The sequence below is a fragment of the Hordeum vulgare genome, chromosome 6H (assembly GCF_904849725.1).
Source record: "Hordeum vulgare subsp. vulgare chromosome 6H, MorexV3_pseudomolecules_assembly, whole genome shotgun sequence".
In the NCBI taxonomy this organism is placed as follows: domain Eukaryota; kingdom Viridiplantae; phylum Streptophyta; class Magnoliopsida; order Poales; family Poaceae; genus Hordeum; species Hordeum vulgare.
In genome coordinates, this window is record NC_058523.1 from 509,494,303 (window position 1) to 509,522,129 (window position 27,827).

Sequence of the window (27,827 nt, forward strand, 5' to 3'; positions counted from 1 at the left end):
TTATGAAGATTCAAAAAACATTCATGATTTAAAAAGATTGTTCGCGGTCCCAAATTTATTCGGTATTTTTTAAAATTATTTTTGGTATTAAAGTTTGTTTTCAAGATTCAAAAAAGTTCATGCTTTAAAAAATTGTTCGTTCTTTCAAATTTGTTATCTAATATAAAAACATTAATGCTTTCAAAAAATGATTGATAAATTATATGTTTGTTTGTTTTTGATTAAAAAAGGAAGAAAAAGGAAAAAATGAGCCAAAAAAAAAGAAATACGTGGAAAAGGGAAAAAGAAACAGTAAAAAAACTATCCAATTTTTTTAGAAAAAAGAATCTGGGGCGGCCTAGGCCCTGTTTGGAATCATAATAGATTATGATAATCTGGATTATGAAGATAGATTATATAATCTGGTTTATAAACATAATCTAGGTGGACATGTTTGGAGGCCAGATTATATAAACTGTAATTCAGGTTTTACATTGCATAATGACATGTCTGCCCTTTGTTTTTTAAAAAAAAGAGGAGAGTGGCGGTGGTAGGAATGTAATTATCTCCAACCTTACAAGGGTAATGAGTCATTAGCAATCCATAATCTGATTTTAGCTAGTATAGAGTAGATTATGAGTTTTTAATAATCTATCCATCTAGTTTTTATAATCTACACCATAAGCTGTCTTGTTTGGAGACAGAATAAATTATAAAAACTGGATTATATAATCTGAGTGGTTCCAAACAGGGACCTAGTCGGCCGCCTGTTCATGGGTGCAACCCCTGCCACAGCGAGCGCTAGGTAGGAGTTCCCTTTTGTTTGTTCTGTTTATTTTTGCTACAGTATCAGTCATTTTTTTTTCGAGAGTACGTCAATGGCGTATCATATTTTTATAGAAGGCAGAAAGAATATTTACAAGACGCTAGCGTAGAATGCGAACATTCGAGCCAGCCAACTCCATACAAACAAACTAAGGCTACTGTCTCACAAAACGTTGAAGACCTCCTACTCCTATCCCTGTAGTCCTAAGATCCTGCACCTCCTTCCCGATTTGGCCCAACAGTTGCGTAGGGTTCATGATTTGCCACGGCCTGTTAAACACCCGGGTATTTCTCTGCTTCCACAATGCCCAGGTCGTGATAATTACTGTATCAAAACCACGCCGCTCGGCGCGCCTGAAGTGGCCCCTCGCCCAAAGCCACCAGTCACCTATTTGACGCTCCATATTTTTGAAAATGCCTCACATTAACCAACAAGACAAAAAGAAAAACAAGACAAAAAGTTACACGGAGCCCGGCAGCAGCCAGCTCGTTTCCAGCCCACGTCGCAAATACAGGCCCGGCGACTGAGGTCGGTCACCAGGCTCCCAGGCTCCTAGCACTAGTCCTCCGGATCTACGGAGTATATTGCTGCCTCCGCTTCCGCCGTTTCGCGTCTCGTCCGTCTCCATTCTCCAGTTCAACTCGGCTCACCCCCTCCGCTTGCGGCACCGCCACCACCCTTCCCTCCCTCCCATCCCCTCGGGGAAACCCTAGAACCTTCTGGAGGCCACCCCGAAATCTCGGCGGGGCTAGGGCTCCCGCTCGCTCCACCCCGCCCGCGGCGATGCCGCTCTTCATGTCCGACGAGGAGCTCCGGCTCCTCGGCGGGGACGTGGCCGCGGTCGCCGAGCGGGCCGACGCCGCCATCCGCGAGCTCCGAAATCAGGTCGACACCGTCCGCGCCGAGGCCGACGCTGCAGCCATCGCGGCCGAGCAGACCTGCGCCCTCCTCGAGCAGCGCTTCACCACCCTCTCCGCGGAGGTCGATCGGTACCAGGCCGAGGCAGTCGAGCTCACCGCTGCCTCCGAACGCCGCGCCGCCGACCTCGCCTCCTCCCAGGCCGAGATACACCAGCTCCGCATCCAAGCGGTACGAACCCTAGATTTTTTGGTCGACTGATCATTTTGTTTGGTCGAGCTTCCTGCACTGACCACTTGTTGTTGCTGATGTGGCAGATTGCAAAGGATGGCGAGGTTGAGCGTCTCAAAGTGGAGATTTCGGAGCTGCACAAGTCCAAGTGCCAGTCGCTGGAATTGATTGAGCAGAGGGACGCAGAGATACGGGAGAAGGATGGCGTCATTCAGAGCTACCATGATAAGATGGTGAGCTCCCCTAACGCCCTCACACTTCTTCTAGTATTATGCAGCAGTCAACAAACTGGTTGTAGCGCGAGTTCAGAGTACAGGGTCACCTGAACAAATTGTCGCTTGGTGCAATCTGATATAGTGGTGTGCATGACAAAGTAGTTTTTAGCATCATACGTTGGTAATACTGACTACTGATTACTGGTTGCCCCGAACAAATTGTCGCTTGGTGCAATCTGATATAGTGGTGTGCAGTACAAAGTATTTTTTAGCATCATACATTGGTAGGACTGACTACTGGTTACTGGTTGCTGCTTGAGGATTTTGTTATTGAGTTTAACTATAGGTTTGTTTCTGCCCAAATGCTAATTAGTGCAGCCTGTTTCTGTAACTTGTCCGGCTTTAGAATAGATTTTTGCGTACCTCAAGAGAGAGGGAGAGCGAGGATTTGATTTGGTTTGCTTAGCACCATATGGTGCAATGTACATGCAGAAATGCGCACGTAACTGCATATTGCGGGCGTTCTTGCTGGTTTTGACCAGTAAATTTATTGGAATAACTTGCTGGCGGTGTGGATATTTATATCATTTTTGCGCCTATCATGAGCATTATTTTATCGATGCACTTTAGCAAGCTGAGCCTTTTTAAAACTCAATTGAGATTTCATGCTCCTCTGTCTTGGAAAGACCTTTGCTGTTTTGTATTTCATAGCATAAAATTAAGTTGGCAGATCTGTTTTTCTCGCTTTTTCAGGTAAATCAGGCTGACTCTTCTGCTGGTAAAGAGGCTAGGATAAATGAGGTTGAAGCTAAGTTAACTCACTGCCAGTCGACATGTAACCGCATTGAACAGGTATACATATAAAACGGTTTATGGAATGCTTAGAACTTTAGAGGCAAGGCTTGATAATGTTCTACCAAGCCTTATTTCAGTTCTCTATAAATATCTTGTACACCTCATCGCCTTCTTTTGCTCTTTGTTTTTATAATGTTATACTAAGATTCGAGGAGGTTCTTGAACAGTTGTTTTTCATGGATCAATTGGTGTTCCTTATTTATTTTTGTTATATCAGGAGAAGGAGCTTCTTGAGAAGCATAATCTCTGGCTTGATGAGGAACTGAAAGCAAAAGTGAAGAATCTATCTGATCTAAGAAAAGCAAACATGGCTGAGGAGTGTCGGATGTCAGCAAAGATTGCAGAGGTTAGTTTCTTCTTATTTTATACTTGGATGTGACAGACACATGAAAAAAAAAACCAATCTGATTTTTGGGTATCAGCTTGAAAGAGAGATTTCTGAATCTACAAGTTCCTTGAGGCGAAGTAAAGAACGGATTTCTGAGCTTGAGCAAAGAGTATCCTATATGGAAAAGGTATTAATTCTGACGATTATGTTATTTCTATCATCATCGAACTTTTGCCATTCCCTAGAAAATTCAGCTAATTTTGCTATTTCATCTTTTGATGATTGTAGGAGTTACTCTCAGCAAAGGATGCCGCAGCTGCTAATGAACAACGCCTTGGCGCTGAGCTTTCAACTGTATGCCCCCCTCTCAACCTCCGTTGTCTATTGAATTTATCTCATTTTATTACTTGTATCTAGATGTGCAATTGCTTTTTTAGCATTATCAGATATCCTAGATGATCTCCCAAATTGCTTTGCTTGCTTTATATTTTGAGGATTTGGAAAGTGTGGAGCTCTTTGATAGTAATTTTGCTTTGGCGCATGGCCATAGTACCAGTCTTAGAAAGCATTGCAGCTCTATGATTATTTGCTCTAGTATAAGGAATTCAACTTCACAGAAATTGTCTAAACCAGTTGAACCCCAAGTATGTTTATCTTCTTGAGAAAAGCAACAAGCATTGCACCTTGTTATATTGATATATAGGGGAACCATATTTGCATGAACAAATGACTAAGCTAAGTCAGAGAGCAGAAGCATTTGCAGCTTCTTAGCCCTGGCCTTGACCCAATCGAGAGTCTCATAGTTGATTGTGCCAAGCTGGCCTGGCACCGCTGGGGCCTCCTCATGAAATACGCAGAAGTCCCTCTACTTGCAGTCCCACCATGCATTGAGCATGATGATGGAGCTCTATCCTGCACATAGCGTAGCCAGACGGGATGCTAGAGTTATATTTCATGGCAAAGAATCGGCCAACCTCTGGTGTTGTGAATTGCATATCAGGGGCATGTGCTGTATACTTGTTAATGCTAGCTTATCTATTACTCCCTCTGTAAAGTTGCATGAGGTCAGTTGTTGGCAGTCGCCTTTGGATTTGAATTTTGACCCATGAAAGTTGTGCATTTCTTTCGAGAAACAAGTTCAACTCATGGCTGGCTTATCTAATACTCCCTCCGTTTCTATTTTGTCTGCGTATATTTTTTTTAGTTTTTTCTGCAATAGTCTGCGTGCTCCCTTCATTTAACCCTCCCTTCTAATGTTGCCCCTCTATTCCGATGTTTCGTCTAATCCGCTGAATGCGTGAGCCAATCCGTTGCATGTGTAGAGAGAAGTTAGTGGGCAATCTAGCGGCATGCAAAGCGGGCCAGGGGCGCATGCTGAGAAGGGCCAATCCATTCGCGAGCGAATTTATTGCATGGCAGTTTCCTTGCCATCAGCGCAGGGGCAAAACAGTCTAAAAAAAGCTTAGCTATTGCCTCCTTGGTATGCAAGCTCGCTCTTATGCGCAAATAAAATAAAATCGGAGGGAGTACCCATTATTATCTTGCCCACCTTGGCGTGCCTTTCTAGCCAACTAGACAGCCAAATTTAATTGTTTTGATATGACCACTGTCACAACTTGATTGTAAATTGTACTTGATATAGACTCATTCTGTATAGTTGACACCTTGCAACGATCCCATTACATTGTATGTATATGGTCTAGCTCCTTGCCCTTGGCAATTTGCATTTGCAGTTATGAAGCAATGATGTCATTTACAGTACGGCTGTTCATCTCTAATAGTGGCTTTTCGTTTGAACCCTAAAAAACAAGGTCATGAAACTTGCTGAACTTCACAAAGAAAGTTCTAACGAATGGTCAAAGAAGGCTGGGGAACTTGAAGGTGTTATTAAAGCTTTGGAGGTGATGCCTTTGCGTATTTTCCTTGGATGTAATTATTTGTCCCATTTTATGGATAGAAACTCTTTATACTTAATAGTCAATCTTTGTGCAAACCAGACACATTTGACCCAAGTTGAAGATGACTACAAGGAAAAGCTTGGGAAGGAGACCTTGGCCAAGAGTGATCTTGAAATGGTATATCTGGGGATTATTTTCTATACCCAATTCAGTGGATTCTGTGAGTGGACCGTGGTTGGGATTTGGACCTTATTCTGTTTTCTATTTTGTTTTTTCCCTGCAGGAGGTTGCCAACTTAAAGCAGAAGATACAGAAGTGTGAACTTGATTTGGAAAATTCAAGAAAGTCTGGTGAATTGAGCCTTGTACCGTTCACCAACATTGCAGCAGAACCTGCTGATTTAAGTGATACACCCATGAAAGAAATGTATGGTTTCTAAAACTCCCCGACCCTGTAGTCTAGTAAGATCTCTGAAGTAGGATCTATCACTGTATAGGCACCAAGAGTTCATTTTCTTCTATTTTGCACTCATGCTTGCATTGTAAATGGAAATGTCAGTCTTCTCTTATCTGTTAAATTTATATTATTAGAGCATGTAGGTGTCCTCATTAACGTGCATTCTGTTAGGTGGATTTTCCTAGTATTTGAGCTAGATCTTTCTAAATGTGGTATCTGCTGTGTGTCACATCCAGTGTAAAACCATCCTACTATGTTAACCTTTACCAATGTTCATACATAGAATTATCTTTAAAAAAAATAGAAGTAAATGTTGTGTTTAAAAGTGTACTGTATAGATTAAAACCCTCTGCAATTATCTGAATTCCGCTTTGTTCTTTGTTTTGCAGGTCACTTTCTGATGCTATAAATCAGAATGACCTAATGATAGTTCCAAGAGTACCTAGTGGTGTTTCTGGAACTGCATTAGCTGCTTCTCTTCTTCGTGATGGCTGGAGTGTAAGTTTTATGTCTTGTACTCATAATATTTTGTCCAGCATTGCGCACTTTTCATATCTCAAATCGGATGTTGCTTGATAACCTGTGTTACATGATCAGCTTGCTAAAATATATGAGAAATATCAAGAAGCCACCGATGCTTTACGCCACGAGAGTTTTGGGAGGAGACACGCTGAAGCGGTTCTGGAAAGGGTACATTATTGTGCTTGTCAATATCTTATAAATTTAAGCTTGTGTACATAGTTCAACATGATTTGACTGAACTGTGTTGACTCACACTTGGTCTATATGCAACCATCGCTGTTACATCTTCGTTATAAAACCAGTTGGATAACTGTATGTGTTTGAGAAGCATAACCAACCCAGGATGTTGTATGTTTACTTTTGTTTCTTCTAATAGTTTGTACATACATATGATTTCTAGAAAGGGAGGTAATTTGAAGCGATGGCGCTGTAAAAAAGGTATATTATATTTGTATGTTACCGGTCAATTTGAAACGATGGTGCTGTAAAAAAGGTATATTATATTTGTATGTAGTGGTCCATGTTTTAATAATTCTACTGCATACATTCTAAAACAGCATCTATCAAGTAAGAAATGAAAAAATGCAAGAAGTTCCTCAATGTCCTCTTGTTCAACATTTTTCTTTTCCTATACACTTCTTATTTTATGATTAATAGTGGTTAGCAGGAAATTTATCTGTGAAGTGCATAACACACACAGCGCATGTAGTTAATACTCAATAATCACGTACTCCTACTTGTATCATCATTCCTTTTCCGGAACTGGAAGCAACCATTAGCCTTTTTTAATCTACTTCTTTTGTGTACTGCATCCTTTCTCTTTATTGTGTTCACTATTAGAGACTGAATTATCTTTTGTATAACAGGTCTTGCATGAAATTGAGGAGAAGGCTGAACTCATCTTAGATGAGCGAGGTGAATTTTTAGTATAAGTACCGATTTCTTATATGATAGCATTGCAACAATGTTTGTTACTTTGTTTTGTTATACAAGCTCAACCATTTGGACACACCATTTAAAGCTTAATCTTTTTCTCACGTCAGCTGAGCATGAGAGGATGGTTGAAGCTTATGCTCTAATGGATCACAAATTGCAGCAGGCATTGTTGGAGCATGATAATTTTGAGAATACCATAAGGAATCTAAAGGTATGCATGCATCATAACTTGTTAAGTTTCTTATAATGAGGCTTTAACATTATTGTGTCTTCCAGTCGGAGTTGAAAAGGTGGGAACGCGATTATTTTATTGCTAACAAGGAAATAGAAGACCTGCAAAAACAAGTGAGTCATAGCCCTACATTCCTTTTAGTTATATTCCTTCCATTCATTGGAATTGCAAAGCTGTATTGAAATAATGTGTATGTGAAATCTTTAGCGCTAACCTCAATTATTTGTGCTTTCATCTCATTGTCAACTATCCCATTTAAATATTGGGTGTATTGTTGCTGAGTTATATTTGGAGAATCTTGAAGTATTGGCAGCCCTGATAACTGATATCTCTATCTATGAGACTCTTATGAAATGTCCATCCGTCTTCCAGTTGCTCTATATCTGATCCATTTGAATCTAATCAAACGACACATGCATAGTTCATCAGTTATCACTGAGAAGGTGCTTAACAGTTAATTTTCTGTGTAGTACCTCCACTCTGGAGTATCTTCTGACCCAAAGAAATACTATATGGAATCGGAGCTTGGTGTTTTTTTTTTGTTTCCAAGCTTTGCCCTAGTTATGGCCGTCCCACCACTTAAAGTGTGGATGTCATCCAAACTCATCTATTGTGAAACAACTGCAGTATATATGGGGAAACTACATCCTACTACTGGGTGTAGTTACACACTCGTCTGATATGCTATAACGTGGTAGTATATATACTACTTTATCGTTGAGTATGTTCCATTTCAAAATATAAGACGTAATTTGACTGTTTCATGCTTTACATATCTCTCTCATACACTATTTAGTCAGTGCTCATGCAATTATAATCATACGTAATTTGACTGTCTCATGCATAGTTCATCAGTTATCACTGAGAAGGTGCTTAACAGTTAATTTTCTGTGTAGTACCTCCACTCTGGAGTATCTTCTGACCCAAAGAAATACTATATGGAATCGGGGCTTGGTGTTTTTTTTTTGTTTCCAAGCTTTGCCCTAGTTATGGCCGTCCCACCACTTAAAGTGTGGATGTCATCCAAACTCGTCTATTGTGAAACAACTGCAGTATATATGGGGAAACTACATCCTACTACTGGGTGTAGTTACACACTCGTCTGATATGCTATAACGTGGTAGTATATATACTACTTTATCGTTGAGTATGTTATATGATATATATATAAGACGTAATTTGACTGTCTCATGCTTTACATATCTCTCTCATACACTATTTAGTCAGTGCTCACGCAATTATAATCATACGTAAGTGCTTTTGGATTTGAATCTAATGGCGTCTATTTAGTGTAACTTAAACTACATACTATTGGACTAACTGTTGGTCAAAGTATGTATTCAGACGGTCAAACTACTCATGTTTTGGAGCGGAGATAGTATATTGCATTGATGATACATAGTTTATATATTTGAAAACATGATTCGTTAATTGTATGTTGTACCTTCTGATTATTTGTAGGTTGCTGTTCTTTTAAAGGAATGTCAAGATGTACAGCTTCGTTGTGGTTCTAGTGTTCCCATTGTAGGTCATGGTGCTGCTTCTGCCAGCATAAGCAATGGCATGTCTAATACTGAAAACAATAGCCATGCACATGTAAGCCTTGTTATCCTTACAAATACTACTCCCTCTGTGAACAAATATAAGATCATTTAGATCACTTACGCTCTTATATTTTTTTACGGAGGGAGTATATTTTATTATCATTTTACACGCTTATTCTATCTGTAATGTAACCATCTAAAAATCTGGGCAGATGACATTTAATGATATTAATGGGCTCGTTCAGCAAAATGTTCAACTTCGAAATAAAGTTCATATGCTCTCTACCGATCTTGACAAAAAGGACGTGGAGCTCAGGGTATGCATGATGTTTAACTTGGCTTTGTATATCTGAATTTATATTTATATTCCATTTGTGAGTACCAAGCCATTCTATTATTCCCATGGGCAAACGTCAAACATATTCCCCTTTTTTCTTTTTAGGAGAGCTTCCAAATCGAGCTGAAGAGAATCACAGATGACGCTGCATCAAGAGTTGAAAAAGTTATGAAGAAATCTGAAGAACAAGCAATAATGATTGAATCTCTTCATAGATCTGTGCGTTTTACATATCTTGTCAAGATATCTTCTGACATTAAACTCCTTGTCCTTCAAAATGTCCTCCACAAGCTGCTTGTGACATCCCTTATATATTTGACCTTTTTAGGTTGCGATGTACAGGAAACTATGTGAAGAACAGCAGAAGACTCGTTCCAGTATAGAAAACATATCCACTAATCTGCAAGGTTCGATCTATTATTTGCATGTTGATTTCAGTTTAGATTGGCATGCTGTGGTGATGGAAGTGGTGTAAGCAGTTAGTACATCTTACTGCTAGTAACGTAGTATTAACTAGAAGTCATTGTTTCCCCTCCCTAGATGATGGCAGAAAGGACCTGATGGTGCTGTTTGAAGGATCGCAGGTGATCTTCTTAACAAGTGACCGAGCATATGTACTTCCATGTAGTTCTAATGATTGTTCTCACTCTGAATTCCATTTAATCTTGACCAGGAGATCTCGAAGAAAACACATGAACAAGTCTATGAGCGGGCCAGAAAACTCGATGAAGAGTTGACCAAGTTGAGGTTATCCCTCGCTGCCTTCATACCTTTGTTGCTATAGAAAAATGTTAGCTGTAGGTAACATTTTTTTTTCTATTAATTGACAACAAGATTGATGCTTAGGAAGCAACATCGCAATAAGCTCTTTGGATGTGATTGTTCCAGCACAGATGGCGCAATTTTATCCTGAGCCCATCTTTCTTGGGACATTCTGATTTACCTGTGATGCATAACTTTGTAATTTTCTAGACAAAATATATTTAAATGGTCCAAACATTGTTTAGAAAAAACTATGGGAAACCTGCTTGTCATGATATTTACTTGCCAACTGTGTTGAAGTTGGGTCTGCAGAATTGCAGACACATGATTCCATTTCTCACAACTTTTCACTACAGTTGTAGATGGCTACTTATGCAGCTTCATTATGTGCTGCTCTTTCTGGCTTTACTTGGAAATTGAATATCTGACCAATACTGGCTATCATCTATTTAGGACTGAGCTGATGTCTTTGCGATCTGAGCGTGACAAGGCAATGCTGGAAGCTAGTTTTGCTCGAGACCGGCTTAATGGGTTCATGGCCGAGATTGATCACCAGGTTCTTTCTTCACAACTTTTTCCTCACATTGGTTTGACACCTTGAGTTTCCAGTTACTTAGTACTACTCCCTCTGTTTCTAAATGTAAGACTTTTTAGAGGTTTCATTAGGGGACTAATGAGTGAATCTACACTTCAAAGTATGTCTATATACATCCTTATGTAGTCTCCTAGTGAAGCCTCTAAAAAGACTTATATTTAGGAACGGAGGGAGTAGAAGATTAAGTGTACGCTCATCCTAATCCAGTATTTGTCATACAGAGAAAGGAAGCTAATTCTGTTTCACTCAGAAATGCGGAGTTGATGCATTTAGTAGTTGATTATGAAAAAAGACTCCGTGAAAGTTCAGATTCTATGCAAGCTTTAGAGGAGAGCTCAAGGAAGCTGTCAATGGAGGTGTGTTGGATTTTATCACAGCCCTTGAACAGTTATAAAATCTTGAACACTAACACAAGTTTGCAATTTTTAGGTGTCTATTCTAAAGCATGAAAAAGAGATTTTAGTAAAGTCAGAGAGAAGATCTTTGGACGAAGTCAACAGTTTGTCCGAGAGAGTGCACCGTCTGCAGGTTTTTTTCTCAATGTCCATTACTTCAAAATTTATCTCATGGGCTCATGACTTCTTTCTTATGTTTTGCATATTTTACGATTTAGCCGCTGATATGATTGTGTTGCTAAAAAAGATGGGATTTTGTGTGTGTACACTATCCTTTGTCCTTGTGTTAATCATGCAAGTTCTGTTTTTCTGTATAACCATCCTTTATCCTTGTGTTAGAGATGCAATTTTGTATTTCTACAAACGTTCATTATACCTGCCTATGGGCAACTTGATATTAGCATTTAATGCTGTGGTATGTTATAAATCTATATACTCCAATAAAGTTCTACTAAAGCTGTGTCAATTAATTTGGATCGGAGGAGTAGTTTATTTTGCATGAAATAGCAAGTTATTTTTGGTATTTGTGTTGATTTGTGCTCTCAGTAAATCTAATTAAGTTCCATGTTCTTTGTAACATTGAAGTGAGTTTATATTGTTTGTAATCAGGGATCTTCAGTGCGTTTTCTTAATAGATATGTTGCATTGCAGGCCACCATTGATACAATACATACTACTGACGAGGTTCAAGAGGTATGTTGTGTTTAAGATCTATGAAAATGTTTGAATTTTGTGTGCCTCTTTGTTAACCTGTGAATAATTTAGAATGCAAGGTCCATGGAAAGGAGAAATCAACAGGAGTACATCAAGCGACTAGAGGTAATAGTTTATCTCAGCAGCTATGGTGCATTACCACATCTCCTTCAAGCTTCATAACTACCTTGGATTTGTTTTGTCAACACTAAGATCGCAAGATATCAGCAGAGCCTAGGAATATATTGCTTGATTTTGTTCATTCAACTCTACATGTAAGTGGTTATTTTAAACCTGAACGGTTTTGTAGAGAGACTGGGCTGAACTAAAAAAGGAGGTTCAAGAGCAACGAGATCATGTTCGCGTCTTGACACTTGACAAGAAAAATGCTTTTGAGGGCTGCATGAAGCAGGTAGAGGATATGAGACAAGAGTTACAGAGCTCATGGAAAGCTTCTAGTGATGCTGAGGCGAGGGCTGCTGTTGCAGAGGTTTGTTCAAGTATATTATTTACCAAGGTTTTGAGCACACTCACTGACTGTTTTGACTTGTATGTTTTGTAGGCAAAGTGTTCAGATCTGGAGGCGAAACTCAAATCAAAAAGGGTAAATACTAGCCAGTGCAAAACTGTGATGTTAAAAACTTCCACCCACCCAAAATTGCAAGCTCGCAATAAGAAAATCTGTATATAAGGAGCTGTTTACTTTGGGTAGTTTCAACATTTGGTGTGCATATTTGAAGGTCTGCCTAATTAATGAGCTGTTTACTTTGGGTTGTTGGAATGTTTGGTGCATATGTGATGTCTGCCTAATGAAAACAGAGTGTAGACTGCTATTTGCACATCTATATTTATAATGGTTAAAAGCCAGTGTTTCCCAAGGAGCAACTGATGTTTTTTCAAGTGAACTAGCTGATTAGATCTGTCTCCTATTTTTCTTTTTGAGGGGATCTGTCTCTTATTTATAGTTTGTGTGGCTGCCCAGGTTCCTGTAAATTTTTGCGAACAGCTGTTTTTGGTAATGTATTTCAATTAGGCCTCTCTCGTAAAAAGTATACTAAAAAACTTAATGTGCCAAAATTTGCTTATATATTGTGGTTTGTCTAATTCTGTTGGTTTCTGGAATGTGTCTTTAGTAAATCATCTTATAACAAGACTAATAGTCCATTCTGTACTAGTGACCAAATTGCAATAGGCCCGAACACTTAGTAGTTGTTATGTGATGCTTTGATGGACACAGTGCCCTTGTAAGTTTGAGCTTCTTATGGCAGTTGTTTTATACATGAGCAAACATTGTCCTTAGTTTAGGTTGCATGTTGTGCGTGGCGGAATGCCCCAAAAGGTCATTGTGAGAACTACAACAAAACTGCCTGCCTGCCAAAAATCTCCAGGAATCAGTCCATATTATTGAATGTCTTATCAAGTGTACTTAGGAAACATGGAGTATTCTGGACACTTTTCCTTTTGTTATCTTCTTTGAAATGCTGACTACTTTTTAAGTTAGGTCATAAGGCCTCACCTGATTTTTTTCCTTGTAAAAATTCTGATCCTGCTTTTATCTTTGTTAGATCATATTTAGGGACGGTGGTCATGATAACTCAGCAGTAACTGAGGTGAGTTAGCTTTCATCTGCTATTGACCTATTGTTACTATGGTAAAGGGTCAATGTGATATGCTTGTTTTTCTTCAAAAATGGATCCACGCCAGTGTTATCTCTTTGAGTTCAGCACCGAGTCTTGGCATCTGGAATATTTTATGCCCTCTGTATCTGTAGTCTGTATACTCTACCACCTTCATGCAGCTCTTACTGGCCCATTTTGTGGATTATTCAAGAATTTGGTGTTTTGATGTTCATTCCTGTAGGTGAATGATGAGCTTTTCCGGTTGAAAGAGGAGCTGGAAAAATTCAAGGAGGAAGCACAAGCAAATAAAAACTATATGCTTCAGGTTCCCATCTCCTGCAATTTTACTGCAATATGCCTTCCTATGAAATTAACTTTACTTATAAATACATTTGTTCCCTGACCTATTTGAGTCATATATATGTTCCTGTACAGTACAAAGAAATTGCAAACTCAAATGAAGTTGCATTGAAGCAAATGGAATCGGCATACCAGGGTTACAAAACTGAGGTATAAAAATCTATTTTTTTCTTTCTATTGAAGTCTCATGTACTTTACTGGATGTGTGTTTGAAATTCTGTTACTTTTGGTAGTCCGAGATGGCCAAAAGAAGCCTGGAAGATGATATCGCGAAGTTGAGAAGCAAGTTATCTGAATTTGAGAAAAGCTATGTAATGAAGTGTGAAGAAGCTGCCGGTGCAATTGAAGTTAAAGAGAAGGATATCACTGTTCTCATGAATGACATTACGATCCTGAGGAATGAAGTTTCCCAGAAAGTGTAAGCAGTTGGACTCTCAATAAAGTAATGAATGCAGTGCTCCTTTCCAGATTTGGTTGATCATATCTTCTAATTCTCTGACAGAGCGCGGATTGAGAACTTAGAAGTTGAATTGGCCTCCTCAAAGAGTGCTCTTGATGAGCAGTGTAAGCGTTGGCGTAGCGCACAAGACAACTACGAGCGGCAGGTATTACCCTATTTCATGTTTTCATTTCTTAGTAAGCTTAATTTGAGAATATCTAAATGAATGTCCATGAGTATGCTTAGAATACCAAGTGTCCTTTTGTGTTGTTGCGTTTGCCATGAATGGCAGTGATTATGGCTCTTGCCCCCCTATCGTTCTCTACTGTTCATTAACCAACAATCATGTTATCATGTCGGCACTCTTTTAGGTTCTGGTGTAACTGTTATTTGCATTAACTGAGCTTTGTTTGATATGCCATCTCCATTCAATGTCTACTTGACATGTATTATTGATTGAAACAATTCCTTATTTAACACTATCTTAAATTTCGTTTCCTTATTTGACACTGAACAATTTTTTCTTCCCTATATAACAACGAGTCTAAATTTTATGCCCTTTATAACATTTTTTGTCCATTTTAAGCCTAAATGACATCTGAAAATACTCTTTTGCCCCTCATGTGGTATGTGTGTGCGAGGCAGCATACGTAGCACGCACAATATCATGTGGGACAGTAGCACACACACAACGATAGTAACACATATGCAGCAGTACATACACACGCAACAACACACACAGTAGCACACACTCAACACACACACATAATGACCCACAAATGCGTGCGCACACGTAACCACACACACACACATCGGCCCACACACACACAACACACACGCGGCGCACGTCAAGCGAAAATTTGAACATTCAGCACAGGGTGGGAGACGTGGAGTTTCCACCGGTGTCGATGATGCATGCGACAATATCCGTTGCAATAGTAGATGAGATTACCATAGGAGGATGAGATATCCGTTGCAATAGTAGATGATGCATGCGACAAAAAAAACCTCGTATTAGTACAAAGTTGCTAGTGCACGTATCCAAAAATCCAAAAAGAAAAGAAAAAGAAAAGCTAGTGCACGTTTCATTGAACAGCAGGGGCAGAATCAGCACGGACGAGGCTCTGGTGTACATGCAGAGGCTAGATCGTTTTGGCTCTGGTGTACGTGACGTGCACGATCGAAGCTCTGGTGTACCGTGAGCCTACACCTCATCACACTAAAAGAACTACATGAGGTCTCGTTTGCGCAAGACCACATAAACCACAACAGGGATGAGAAGCTAGAGAAGAAAAGGAAAGCGAGACATCGATCACCAAATAGATGCAAGCCCTAGTGACACCCAATGGCATATGTATGCTTGGGTACAACCAGAGCGGCTGAACTGATGACTGCACTGGGGTGCTTCTTACGTCGGGTTAGATGGGTGCGTGGTGTAGCAGCACGTGCGCGCACACAAACACGTAGCAACCCATGCAGCACCACATGTGCGCACACACAAACACGCAGCAGCACACACGCACCATCAGTAGCATGCATGCGTGCGCACAAACACACGCAGCAGCACGCACACAAGCATACCACATGAGGGGCAAAATGGTCTTTTCAAGTGTCATTTAGGCTTAAAATGGACAAAAGTGTTATACAAGGCATAAAATTTAGAGGAGTTGTTATATAGGGAAGAAATAATTTGTCGATGTCAAATAGAACATAAAATTTAAGCATGATGTTAAATAAGGAATTCTCTCTTATTGATTCGGTGTCATAAAACATGCATGATGTTTGTAAGTCTGTTTGCAAGATTGTTATCTAAGTTTCAAACAGTTTTAGCCATGATTTCTGTGAATATTGTGTATTAATATTCTAACCTTTACATGCCTTAACATTAATAGCAACAGTTTGGTGTCATATAACAACTATGCATGTTGTTTATAAGTCCTTTCTCATTTTTGTTATCTAAGTTTCAGACTGTTTTACCATGATTTTATTGAGTATCGTGTATTAAGATCCTTACCTTCACATAAATAACAATAGTTAATCGAAACCATATAATTGCTCACTTGTATGCTACGAGAATTGAACCTATGGTAAGTATAAGAGCAAAATTAAGTTTGCAGAAATAAATTATGTTTGCAGGATTGATTCACCTTTCATACCCATTCTTTAATGCCTGCAATGAACCTGCCGTTGATTTTTGATTCTGGTATAATATATATCTATGTCTTTCTTGTAGGTTATCCTGCAATCTGAAACAATACAGGAGCTGACAAATACTTCTAAGCAACTGTCTTCATTGCAGCAGGAAATGGCAATGCTCCGTCAAACAGCAGATGCACATAAGGCTGAAAATGTAAATTATGACACTCAAAAATCTTTGGACTCTGTTATTTTGTTTCATGCTTTGGCTTTGTGGAGTACATACTATTTATATTTTGTCAGGCTAGAGTACATACTCCCTCCGTCCCATAATATAAGAACGTATTTGACACTACACTAGTGTAAAAAACGTTCTTATATTATGGGACGGAGGGAGTACTATTCATGCTTTGTTAGGCCAAAACGGTTGATTAGTTTATGCCTTTTGGCTTTTGGTGAATTTGAATTTTTTTGCTTAATGTTTAGCTTTAGGCCTAGTATAAGTTGTAAGATGTCAAAAGGGTTAACAGCATTACAGGTATAAGTTGTGGCATCACGCACTTTTGTAGCCTTGATCTAACTATTTATACATGTGTATTAGCCAAAAGCTTATAATGTGTACCTGTAATGCTGTTACCTTTTTCCTTGAGAAGAGTATGGGGTTGCCATAGGAATCTTGGCTTGCCAAACACTCCTTTGTCAGAACTGGTAATTTGCGGTGAAGCAGATGGACTCAAGAGTTTCTCAAGATTGACTTAACATTGATCCATTCTTTTGGTAGTAGGTAGTCTGGACTCCAGGTCTACCTGAGCGTGAATTATGACTCATTTTCTTGGTTAATGGGTGGCATGTTTTTATTCGTTTGGCTGTTTAACTTTTGAGCCCTCGCTGCTTTCTGCATTTTCTTTCTTTGCTCAAGCCTGTACGTCGATATGGTTGTTGTTCAGAACTTTTTCATTATATTGTGTTCTTTTGAGTAATTAACCAGACCAATCATGAAGAATAATCGATTCTCTCCCCTTTGTCTATGTTTACAATCTCTACATCATAGTATGAATTTGGCTGCACGGTTTCTTCTGTTGCATTTGTAGATTACGCGGAGTTAGATGCATAAAAACAGTAATTTGCTTAGTTGCACAATCTTAGCTAGTTCTTAAAAAAATTTAACATGTAATATTTTCAGGATGCTCTAAGAACGTCTGGTGAGCAAGAAAAGATAGAGTTAGTGAAAGAAAAGGATGAGGCCCTTCGGAAGTATAGCGAGCTAAATGATCAGGTTTTTTAGCTTGCCACTGTTATAATATGATTATTCTTGCACTATGTGAGCAGTTTTTCTTCAGTAATGCTGTTTTTTGTTAAAATCCTGCTGCTTATCTTTAGTCTAGGTATTCTGTTCCCAAAATAAAAATATATTTGATTGGTTCTTGTAATTTATTGGACAGTGTGTTTCTGGCCGTTCCTTGGTTACCCATTTCAGTGTCGATCAGTTTCATGCCCATATGGTTTAGTTATCTGTCTGTTATTTGTTATGACTACCTTGGGTAACATTTTATTTCACGTGCAGAATAAGATTCTACACAACCGATTAGAAGCTTTGCACATTCGATTAGCTGAGCAAGAACGGGGTATTGCTGGGCTTTCATCGCAACGAGCCGACTCACATGGAGAGGATGATTTGCATGGCGTCGTCAGCTACTTGCGCAGATCAAAGGAAATAGTGAGTTGAAGATTCCGCTTATATTACTATATTATGTTATTTCTTGTGGGGTGGTACTTATTCAGTTGACTATTTCAGGCGGAAACAGAAATATCATTGCTTAAGCAGGAGAAATCACGGCTTCAGATAGAGGTATGTTAAGTTTGCCCCTCTTGCTCACTGTTATTTGTTTAAAATACTTGCCACCTATGACAACTGCGCTGCAGGATGCGTGATGTGATCATTGCATGCGGTCCTGTTCTTTCACTGTTCATTTTTTTTGTGCGAGCTAAGTTGCATGGTTTAATCAGTTTGTTTGTGAAATGGGAACCAATATTTAAACATGATTTCAGCTATATGATTACCGATTGCATGTGGCCCTGTTATTTCACTGTGCATATATGTTTTTTGTGCAAGCTAAGTGGCATGGGTTAATCAGTTTGTGTGAAGTGGGAACCAGTATTTAGACATGATTTCAGCTATATGATTACCGGTTGACACATTTTATGTGATGCCATTTGTCTGTCTATTTTGAGAGAGAACCATCCTTCTATACTTGATTTCTGCTATATGATTGGCAAGTTATGTATGATGTGGATGAAGCCAGGCAAATCCCTTCTGCCATTAAAGCTGAAATATATAAGGTCATTGTTATTTCTAATCAGATGCACTTCATCCTGTTGCTTATATAGCTGGAAAGTGCACTGAAGTCCAGCAAGGAGGCACATGACTTGCTCCGCAGTCAAGCTGATAGTACAAGATCATCAATGTTCAAGGATGAAGAATTCAAGTCGCTGCAACTCCAGGTGCCATTCCACCTTGTGAATTTTCAGCACATTGCACATTTCCTCTTGGTGCCTTATATATATATGTATCTCATTTTCCCTTTTGTTTTTGAAATGGATTTTGCTCAGGTGAGAGAAATTAATTTGCTTCGTGAAAGCAACATACAGCTTAGAGAGGAGAACCGACACAATTTTGAAGAATGCCAGGTCAGCTAAATAATAGTGAGGAAGTTCCGTGAGGAGAACCGACACAATTTTGCTTTGTGAAATGTCTTGTTTTTTGCATGGATAATATCTGGATGTTCTATAGTAATTCGTTTCTTGATTTTCTCTCTACAGAAATTCCGTGAGGAAGTTAACAAAGCTAAAATAGAGATTGAAAGATTGAACAAAATTCTACTGGAGAAACAGGTATACGCTGAAGTATGTGCAAAAGATCTAGACATGAAGAAGACTGAAATAGCAAATCTCAACCAAAGAATTTCTGAGGTATGTTATTGGTCATTTTGCTACCGTTGTATAGCAAGACACATATTGAGATATAATTTTTTCAATTAAGTACCAGTATATTGTTTCTCTAATCATTTTGAATATATCTGTCCAAGTGAATGAACATGCATGCTTACTTTCATGATATAATAAATTATATCCGTCCAAGTGAATGTATACATTAGGACTTGGTGATGATAGTTCAGTCAGCCATGTCACCCTGATTCAACCTACCTTCAAAGTCTGGCAATCAAAATAAAAGAAAAACTATGTTCAAACAACAAATAATACAACAGAGAGATGGTTGAGCATGATGGGGCAGTCCTGACGGCTGGCGCCCACTTGGGAAGTGTATGGAGTTGGATTTGACTGCAGGTAGCATGTTGAGCTTGATGGTGGCGACACAGTGGGTTATTTTCTTATCTTTGGCTAAGACCAGTGCTCAACTTACAACAACAAATTTGTGCCATTGATGGTGGTGGCGGCACAGTGGGGTTATTTTCTTATCTTTGGCTAAGACCAGTGCTCAACTTACAACAACAAAATTTGTGCCATTGAGCCATCCCAGCCCCATGCCTCCCAAATCGAACCCTTCCGACGCTCCCTGGGTCCAGGCAGCTTTACCCAGGGAGGCAAGCAAACAGGCCCTTATTCTTGGACTTGAGGCAGCAAATCCCTTCAATGCTGGACATCAGTTTTCTGCAGGCAACATTGAACTGTGCATTCAGCAGTGAAAATGTGTGTTTTGCTAAGGGAATAATGGGTGCTCGCCATCTTGGTGGTGCATGTGTGTATTCAGCAGTAAAAATGTGTGTTTTCAATTTTGTGTCATAGGTGTTGGAAGTTGATTGATTTTGTGGCTTGCTGTGTGGCACAGAAAAGGTTAGGTATTGGAAGAAATGTAAACAGTGACGAGGTGCTCATTTATGCTGTATTGCGCATTCAGATGGTCTAAGATGATTATTTTTTAATGTTTTCTTCATGCCCTAATATTATTGACACCAGTATAAACTGTCCATTCTGATTGTTCTATCATATATTTATAGTTTACTCTTCTGAAGTTGCAGTTATGTTCTGAACTTTTACTGTCTTCTGCAGTTAGTTGAAAACAGTAGAGGTGTCGATTTGAACACATATGAGACCATGAAGGGTGAACTCCAAAATGTCAAAGTTAGTGCTTTGCTTTTTTCTCTGTAGTGCCATAATTCTGAGATATCACTTTTTCTTAGATTTATTTTTTGAAAAATGGCTCCTTGACATTTCTTTCACAAGTACTTGAAATAATACTAATTTTCTATTTGGGAGAGCATAACAGCCCGCCCGTTTATCCTTAAGCTGCACACGCTTGTTAGTGTTGTATCATATGCTGCGAAAACCCATTTCAGTTCTGAAAGTAGTAATGATGCTTTTTTGAAATACTGTCATAAATTTAAAATGGGTCTTCTTTTCTTGTGGATGTAAGTGTTCTTCCAAATGATTACAACTTTGTGGTGTCTCTGAGCCAAATCATGATTACATGGTGTGCAGTGTCAATTGCCATTCATATGCAGTGTCTTCTTTCTAGAGTAGTGACACACCTTAGCCATGTAATCACGAGCTATGCCATCCAAGTGTAGTGTCAAGGAGCCAATTTCAGACCACAGACTTCTATTGTATATTTCTTGTGTCTAACAGACCATGTAATCCCGAGCTATGCCATCTAAGTGTAGTGTCAACTGACTTCTATTGTATATTTCTTGTATCTAATAGTCGACCTTGAGAGAGAATTTAGTTGAGCTTGAGCGTGCAAAGAATCTTCTTTCTGAGAGGGAAGTTGCCATAAGAAATTTAGATGAGAAGCTTGTTGGCTGTCAGTCTGAATTGGGAGCTAGGGAAAAGAAGCTGAATGACGTTGAGGTTTGAATTTATTAATTCTTTTGATAGCAGCACTATGACTTTATATTCTCAGCTTTATTAATAGACCATTCTGTTCCATAGGCTAGCCTGAAATCTGAAATTGATAGACAGAAGAGGATTACCTTAAACATCAAGGTTAGGATTTCAACCAGTTTTTTCTTGTTGCAAGGTTAAGCGTTCAGTGCCATTTTCATGTGTTATGTGACCCTATTTAATGATATGCAGAAAAAGGCTGACTCGTTGGTGCGAGAGAAGGCGGATCTTACCAAAGAAAATAAAATCCTTTTGAAGCAGATTGAAGATCTTAAATCAAGTAATTTGCCGTTCTTTCTCTTTCATGTCAGTTGAGATATGCAATTTCTATAGTTGTAAACCTAATGTACTATAGCAGGTCAGAAAACGCCGTTGGAAACATCAAATGCTCAGGCCGTAAAAGAGAAGGACATCAGGATACAGGTTGGCGTGTTGAGCTTAAGTGGCATTAAAACATATCTTCATGCTTCTAACTCAAACGAATTAACAGACACTTGAAAAAATCTTGGAGAAAGAGAGAGATGATCATAAGAAAGAAAAAGCGAGCCGCAAAAAGGCTGAGAATATTTTCTCTGTCGCTATTCAAAATCTATCAAAGGTACATTTCTTCCTCGATGGATTTTCCTGTTCGGTAGTGCTTGCCACACATTGTACAGTTTAACACCTGATGAACAGGCGTCAGTCATTCACGCCATGTAGCATTGTTATAAATATTTTTGTATGCTGTTAGTTGAGAATTTATCTAAAATGATGTAAAGTAATATATTAAGAAAATTCTAAACAATCTTCAATGTTTATAAGTCAATGGACATTTTTTAAGGCTTGATTGTTCTTTTAAGTGTGTCATTTGATTTTTTCAAATATCGTTCACAGGAGAAGAAGCAAATAGAGGAATCGATTGAGAAGCACAGGCAGGCTGTGAAGGAGGTGATTGAGGTATGGTTTATCTTAGATCTTCATTTATTTTCCTGTTGGTTATTTAAGTCACAGTATATATACTTTAATTGTGGAGCTCTGCTCATTTTAGGGACCTAACACAACTATGCTTAAGCATCTTCCCTGATCATAATTGAAAGTTGATGTGCATTTTCTGCAGCATTATTCTGGACAATCATCTGAAATCCCGTCTGGATCAGCAGTAGAGGAGCAGTTCCGGTCGTATTTCCTCATGGCTAAAAAAATGGAGGAGTCTCCTAGCCCGTTCCAAGATGGTTCAACTAGCCAGGCACCACCTATTGAAACACCTACTGTCGATGCAGCTGCAACAGGTACTGCCCTCTTCATTTTTTCTATTTTTCCGAGAATCGACTAGGCGCATGCGCTTAGTAAATAACCTCAAAATGATGATTACTTATCACAAAAGTGAGCATTAGTCCTTCTCTTCAAATGCAATATTCTACCGAACTTACCAGGCATGTTGCTTGGTGGCATAGGGTTGCAACTTAATCATAGTTGACAATGGGGATATTTCAACTTTCTTACCCATCCTTTAATAAGTATGAAAGCTAATCCATCTTCTTTTTCCTCAGGGCGGCAGGTAACTACTCCGCCAAGGCCTGCTCAAGTTAAAGTGATGGAGGAGAAAGCCGTTTCTTCTTTGCCCAAGCCAAGCACCGAACAACGTAGATCAAGAAGGGCGCTTGTTCGGCCTAGTCTTGAAAGAACTGAAGAGCCCCAGGCTGATGCGTCTACACCAGCTGTAGACGGTTCTGCAGTACAGGAGAAAGGTGGCACGGCAGCAGAACGAGGTTCGACAGTAGTTCAGGAAAAAGGTGGCCCATCACTGGAGCGTGAAACTTCTGGCAGTGTGTCTGTATTGCCTTCTGGTCGCAAACGTCTCATGCCATCATCGCAGATGAGAGATGATGCATCACATGGAGAGGCTAATGATGCAAATCCTCCATCAAAGAAACCTAAGGAGGATCCTGCACAAAGTTCCAGTGAGTTAAAAACTGATCAATCGGCCCCTGAAGATGTAACAACTGAGGCTCCTATGGTTATTTCGATGGACAACCAAGATGTGCAACAACAGCCTGGAGAAGAGATGGGTACGGATCAGGGTTCCTTGCCAGTTGAAGAGGTTGAGGACATCAGGGATGACGAAGTGGGTAACAATGATGACATGGAAGAACATGCAGGTGCATCAATGGACATTGAAGGCCAGGATGCTGAAGTTAATATGGACAGTGATGCAGCTGCTGTGGAAGATGCGCCTCTTAAGTCAGAGGCAGTAGTGGAATCATTTGATGAAGACCAGAAACTCGAAGATGCGAAGGAAGAGGGCCAGATTACTACAGCCACCACCGACGCTGAAGATGAGAGGGAGGAGGGGGAGTTGCCGGATGAACCCGAACAACAATCAGATAGTAGCCCATTGGATATTGGTGAGCAAGCAGGTGATGCTTTCAGGGCAGCATCTCCAGGTGGGCCGGCAGCAAAGAGCGATGCAGATATGTCAGAGGAGATTGTAGAAGGTGATGGTACCGCTGAACGTGCTGAGGTGGAGCCAGACCAAAGCCCTGTAATAGCACAATCAGGCGGAGCCGATGCATCACCAAGCAGAACCACAGATGCATCCCCTGCACGTGAGCCTTCCCCTTCAAACCCAGCCCATGCTGGTGCATCTTCTGAACAACAGAATCCCAGTACTGGAGCAGAGACTGTGGGTAGAACAATCAACTTGAGAACAAGCAGACCAACCAGACTTGTACGGACAACCACCCAGCCTTCCAGGGCTCGTTCTCGAGATGCTGGTGGGCGCGGATCACTACGGGGACGTTCTCGGCGAGGTGGCCAGTAATAGTGAGTTAGAAAGAGTTCAAGTCCTCGTTGCTAGAAACTCGTAGTTGTGTCTTTTTGGCCAGCTACATAGACTACTTTTTGCCATGAACTACTGAGCTACTTTGTTGCCCGAGTAAAGCATTGCATGACTTGCAGCCCGTCGAGTAGGCGTATGCTGCCCAACTCAACCCGTTTACAATTGGTATGTTACCAAGCGGCTGTTTTTTATTGTCCGTGACCGTGACGGTGCGCTTGAATTGCCGTGTGAGGATACAAACTTGGTCAGTTCCGGTGTTGCGGCGTTGCGTGCCAGCTGCTGGGGTAGTCTGTGGCTTTTCTGAGTTTCTCAAGGACTCGTGTAGTTGTCGCATGTTCTGGCTTCTGTGCACGCATGCACCCAAATCTAAAAATACGTGTCAACTGGATTAACCATTTAGAACTTTGCACGCCCATAATTCAATAACAGCTAGAATTTGTTTTTGCCGATGAGGCTAAACTTTGCGTTACTGTGGGTGTTCAGAAACTGGCATATATTGTATTGTACTCACTCAATTTTATAATATAGTGCGTTCATCTTTTTAAGATTTAATTTTATAACTGTAATCAATGTGGATGATTGCGGCAGGAGCAAAAAATATACCATTAAATCCGTATTCAAAATAATTTTTTAATGTTAGTTTTATATCTTTGTTTAAATAATAATAAGTCAATAAAATGCAACGGATATGAAAAACTGTTGTTTTGAAGCTCATCCGACTACTGGAAAATGGTTGGGATCACTTGACAGATAATGATGCGTTCAATCAGATAATTATGAGCAACATATTACCTAAATTAGGTTTTGCAACTGAGTCATTGCTGTAATCTCCCCTGCCGGAACAACTAGTATGTTGTGCTTCTTTCGAGCTTCTCATCACGCTAACGCCTATTCACCTTGCCTGAACCGTCGTCATTGTCGCTCGTCGACGAGGGCGTCGGCGTGCTCCTTTCGAGCTTCCCATCACGCTAACGCCTATTCATCTTGCCTGAACCGTCGATGTGCTCCTTTCGAGCTTCCCATCACGCTGACGCCTATTCACCATGCCTGGACCGTCGTCATTGACGCTCGCCGCCTGAAGCACGCTGACAAGGGCGTCGGCATGGGTGCCGTCGCTGTCGTCTGCCTTCACCATGAACGTCGGTAGTCGCGGTTCGCATGAACTCAAACCACATTTGCCATCCAAGGGGAGCACCGATGTTCGCGTCACTATGACTCCATGAGTAACTACAACCACCATCGCTCCTTCGTCTCGTGGGAGCATCGACCTTTCTTTGGGCGACGTAGTCGCTACTTGCTGCTTGATACAACGAGTTTCTGTAACATGGTCTTTGTTGCAAAAATAGCTACTTGCTGCTTGATACAACGAGTTTCTGTAACATGGTCTTTGTTGCAAAAATAACTGTAACAAGATCTCTAATACAAAAACAACAATAACAAAGCATTTAGTTCCAAACAAGTTAGGGTAGGCTAGAGGTGAAACCCATCAGATCCCGCGATCAACTCATGGTTCTCGCAGATGGATAGCAAGCTTCCGCGCACCCTTGTCCATGGCTAGTTTTTTGATGATACTTCAGTCCTTCATATTTCTCTTTACGGACTTCTATGTGAGTTTTCTTTTACCCCGACCTCTTTTGACATTATCAACACACTTTAGGTGTGCTATGCACTGGAGCTTCTGGAGTTTTGCGCTGAATATGCCTAAACCATCTCACACGATGTTTGACAAGTTTCTCTTCAATTGGTGCTATCCAAGATCTACCTCGTATATCATCATTATGGACTCGGCCCTTCCTTGTGTAGCCACACATCCATCTTGACATGCGCATCTCCGCCATAGGTAACTGTTGCACATGTCGTCTTTTAGTCGGCCAACACTACACAATACAATATTGCGGGTCAAACCGCCGTCCTATATAACTTGCCCTTTAGCTTTTGTGACATGCTCTTTTCACAAGAATGCCAGAAGCTTGGCGCCACTTCATCCATCCGTCTTTGATTGGATGATTCGCATCTTCATCGATATCCCCGTTCTCGTGCAGCATGGACCCTAGATATAGGAAGGTGTCCTTCTGGGGCATCACCTGCCCATCAAGGCTAACCTCCTCCTCGTCGTTCTTAGCAGTACTGAAATCGCACCTCATGTATTTGATTTTTGTTCTACTAAGTCTAAAACCTTTTGATTCCAAGGTTTGTCTTCATAACTCTAACTTTCTATTGACCCCCGTTCGGCTATCATCGACTAACACCACATCATGTGCAAAGGGCATACACCATGGGATATCTCCTTGTATACCCCTTGTGACCTCATCCATCACCAAGGAAAAAAGATAAGGGCTCAAGGCTGACCCCTAGCATGGTGCAGTCCTATTTTAATCGAGAAGTCATCAGTGTCGCCATCATTACTTCGAACACTTGTCACAACATTATCGTACATTTCCTTTATGCGGGTAATATACTTTGTTGGGACTTTGTGTTTCTCCAAGGTCCACCACATGACATTCCATGGTATCTTACCATAGGCCTTCACCAAGTCACCGAACACCATATGCACGTCCTTCTTTTGCTCCTTGTATCTTTCCATAAGTTACCGTACCAAGAAAGTGGTTTCCATGGTCGACCTCCCAGGCATGAAACCAAACTAACGTTTGGTCACGATTATCATTCTTCTTAAGCGGCGCTCAATGACTCTCTCCCACAACTTCATTGTATGGCTTGTCATCTTAATTCCATGGTAATTAGTACAACTTTGAACATCACCCTTGTTCTCGAAGATTGGTACTAATATACCCCATCTCCATTCTTCTGACATCTTGTTTGCCCGAAAAATGAGGTTGAAAAGTTTTTTTAGCCATACTATTGCTATGTCCCACAAGCCTCTCTACACCTCAATGGGGTACAACCAGGACCCATTGCCTTGTGAAAGTGCGTTATATCGACTAGAGAGGGGGTGAATAGGAGATTTTTAGAATTTCATCACCGAGGAAATTCCTTTTGAGGAAATTCCTCACTGATGACTAACTTACAACGGAAACAACAAAGGATCAGGAGTGCAAAGTATCACTACAACAGTTTTTCAGGAGGAAGAATATGAAAACAATTTGCACAGTATGCAGGCACGCAGAAAAGAGATGAGGATTAACTCGGGTGAAGAATTTGGGGTTGAGGAATTTCAGAGAAAGTCTTCAGCAAATTCTTCAAACAGTGACAGTGAAAATCATCAACACACAATCTGAGGAATATAGAGAGTTGAAGAAATAGAACCCGTTTCACAGTGAAGACAGTGGTTGATGACCTAGTTCCAACTGTTGTGACAGTTGTACATCTGGTTTGGAGCAGCTTGGTATTGAAACCAAAGGACACCCAGTCCCAGGACACACAATCCCTACCGTATTCTCCTTGGACTAAGAACACACAGTCCTCGCCCAACACTCGTGGTAAGTCTTCAGGACAGACTTCCAAACCCTCACAAACTTGGTCACCTGGCGATCCACAATTGACTGCTGGATTGCTCTAGACCATGACGCCTAACCGTCTGGAGGATGCACAGTCCTCAAAGGTAAAAGACTTCAGTCCCACACAGGAACAACTTCTTCAGTGATGCTCAATCACTTGGTTTTCGGTTTGTGGTTTGGTGTTTGGGGTATTTCCTCACTGATGAATTAGTCTAGAAGACTCTGAGGAATTTGGGTTGCTCTTATGACAAGTGTCAGTTTCTAATGGAGCAGCCAACCAGCTAATGCTTGTGGGGGGCGGCTATTTATAGCCTAGGAGCATCCCGACATGATTTGATATTAATGCCCTTAAATAATATGATCGTTGGTGTGGATAAGACCAATGATGTGGCGTGGCTATCGATAGCGGTCGGGACCCTCAACTGTGAGAGTCCTCATG

At 40.3% G+C, this 27,827-nt stretch overlaps 1 protein-coding gene across 2 annotated transcripts; it reads left to right on the forward strand.

Moving 5' to 3' along the window:
- Positions 1-1,421: 1,421 nt before the first annotated feature.
- Positions 1,422-24,124, forward strand: LOC123401107 (nuclear-pore anchor). Of its 2 annotated transcripts, none has more exons than XM_045094830.1 (48): positions 1,422-1,894; positions 1,981-2,127; positions 2,863-2,961; positions 3,182-3,310; positions 3,387-3,479; positions 3,581-3,646; positions 5,104-5,193; positions 5,290-5,367; positions 5,474-5,616; positions 6,036-6,144; positions 6,244-6,336; positions 7,035-7,083; positions 7,212-7,315; positions 7,381-7,449; positions 8,798-8,932; positions 9,093-9,197; positions 9,323-9,436; positions 9,546-9,624; positions 9,758-9,801; positions 9,891-9,964; positions 10,433-10,535; positions 10,796-10,930; positions 11,004-11,102; positions 11,621-11,662; positions 11,735-11,788; positions 11,973-12,152; positions 12,225-12,266; positions 13,228-13,272; positions 13,523-13,606; positions 13,717-13,791; positions 13,875-14,059; positions 14,144-14,246; positions 16,314-16,430; positions 17,400-17,492; positions 17,781-17,933; positions 18,012-18,065; positions 18,605-18,718; positions 18,827-18,904; positions 19,037-19,186; positions 20,285-20,356; positions 20,936-21,082; positions 21,164-21,217; positions 21,308-21,395; positions 21,471-21,538; positions 21,606-21,713; positions 21,989-22,051; positions 22,212-22,383; positions 22,645-24,124. In XM_045094830.1, the coding sequence occupies exons 1-48, from the start codon at positions 1,589-1,591 to the stop codon at positions 23,913-23,915; spliced, it is 6,075 nt and encodes a 2,024-aa protein (XP_044950765.1). In that variant the 5' UTR covers positions 1,422-1,588; the 3' UTR covers positions 23,916-24,124. The 2 variants fall into 2 exon arrangements, with proteins under 2 accessions (XP_044950765.1, XP_044950766.1); XM_045094831.1 differs by having other exon boundaries at positions 21,474-21,538.
- The last annotated feature ends 3,703 nt before the right edge of the window (positions 24,125-27,827 follow it).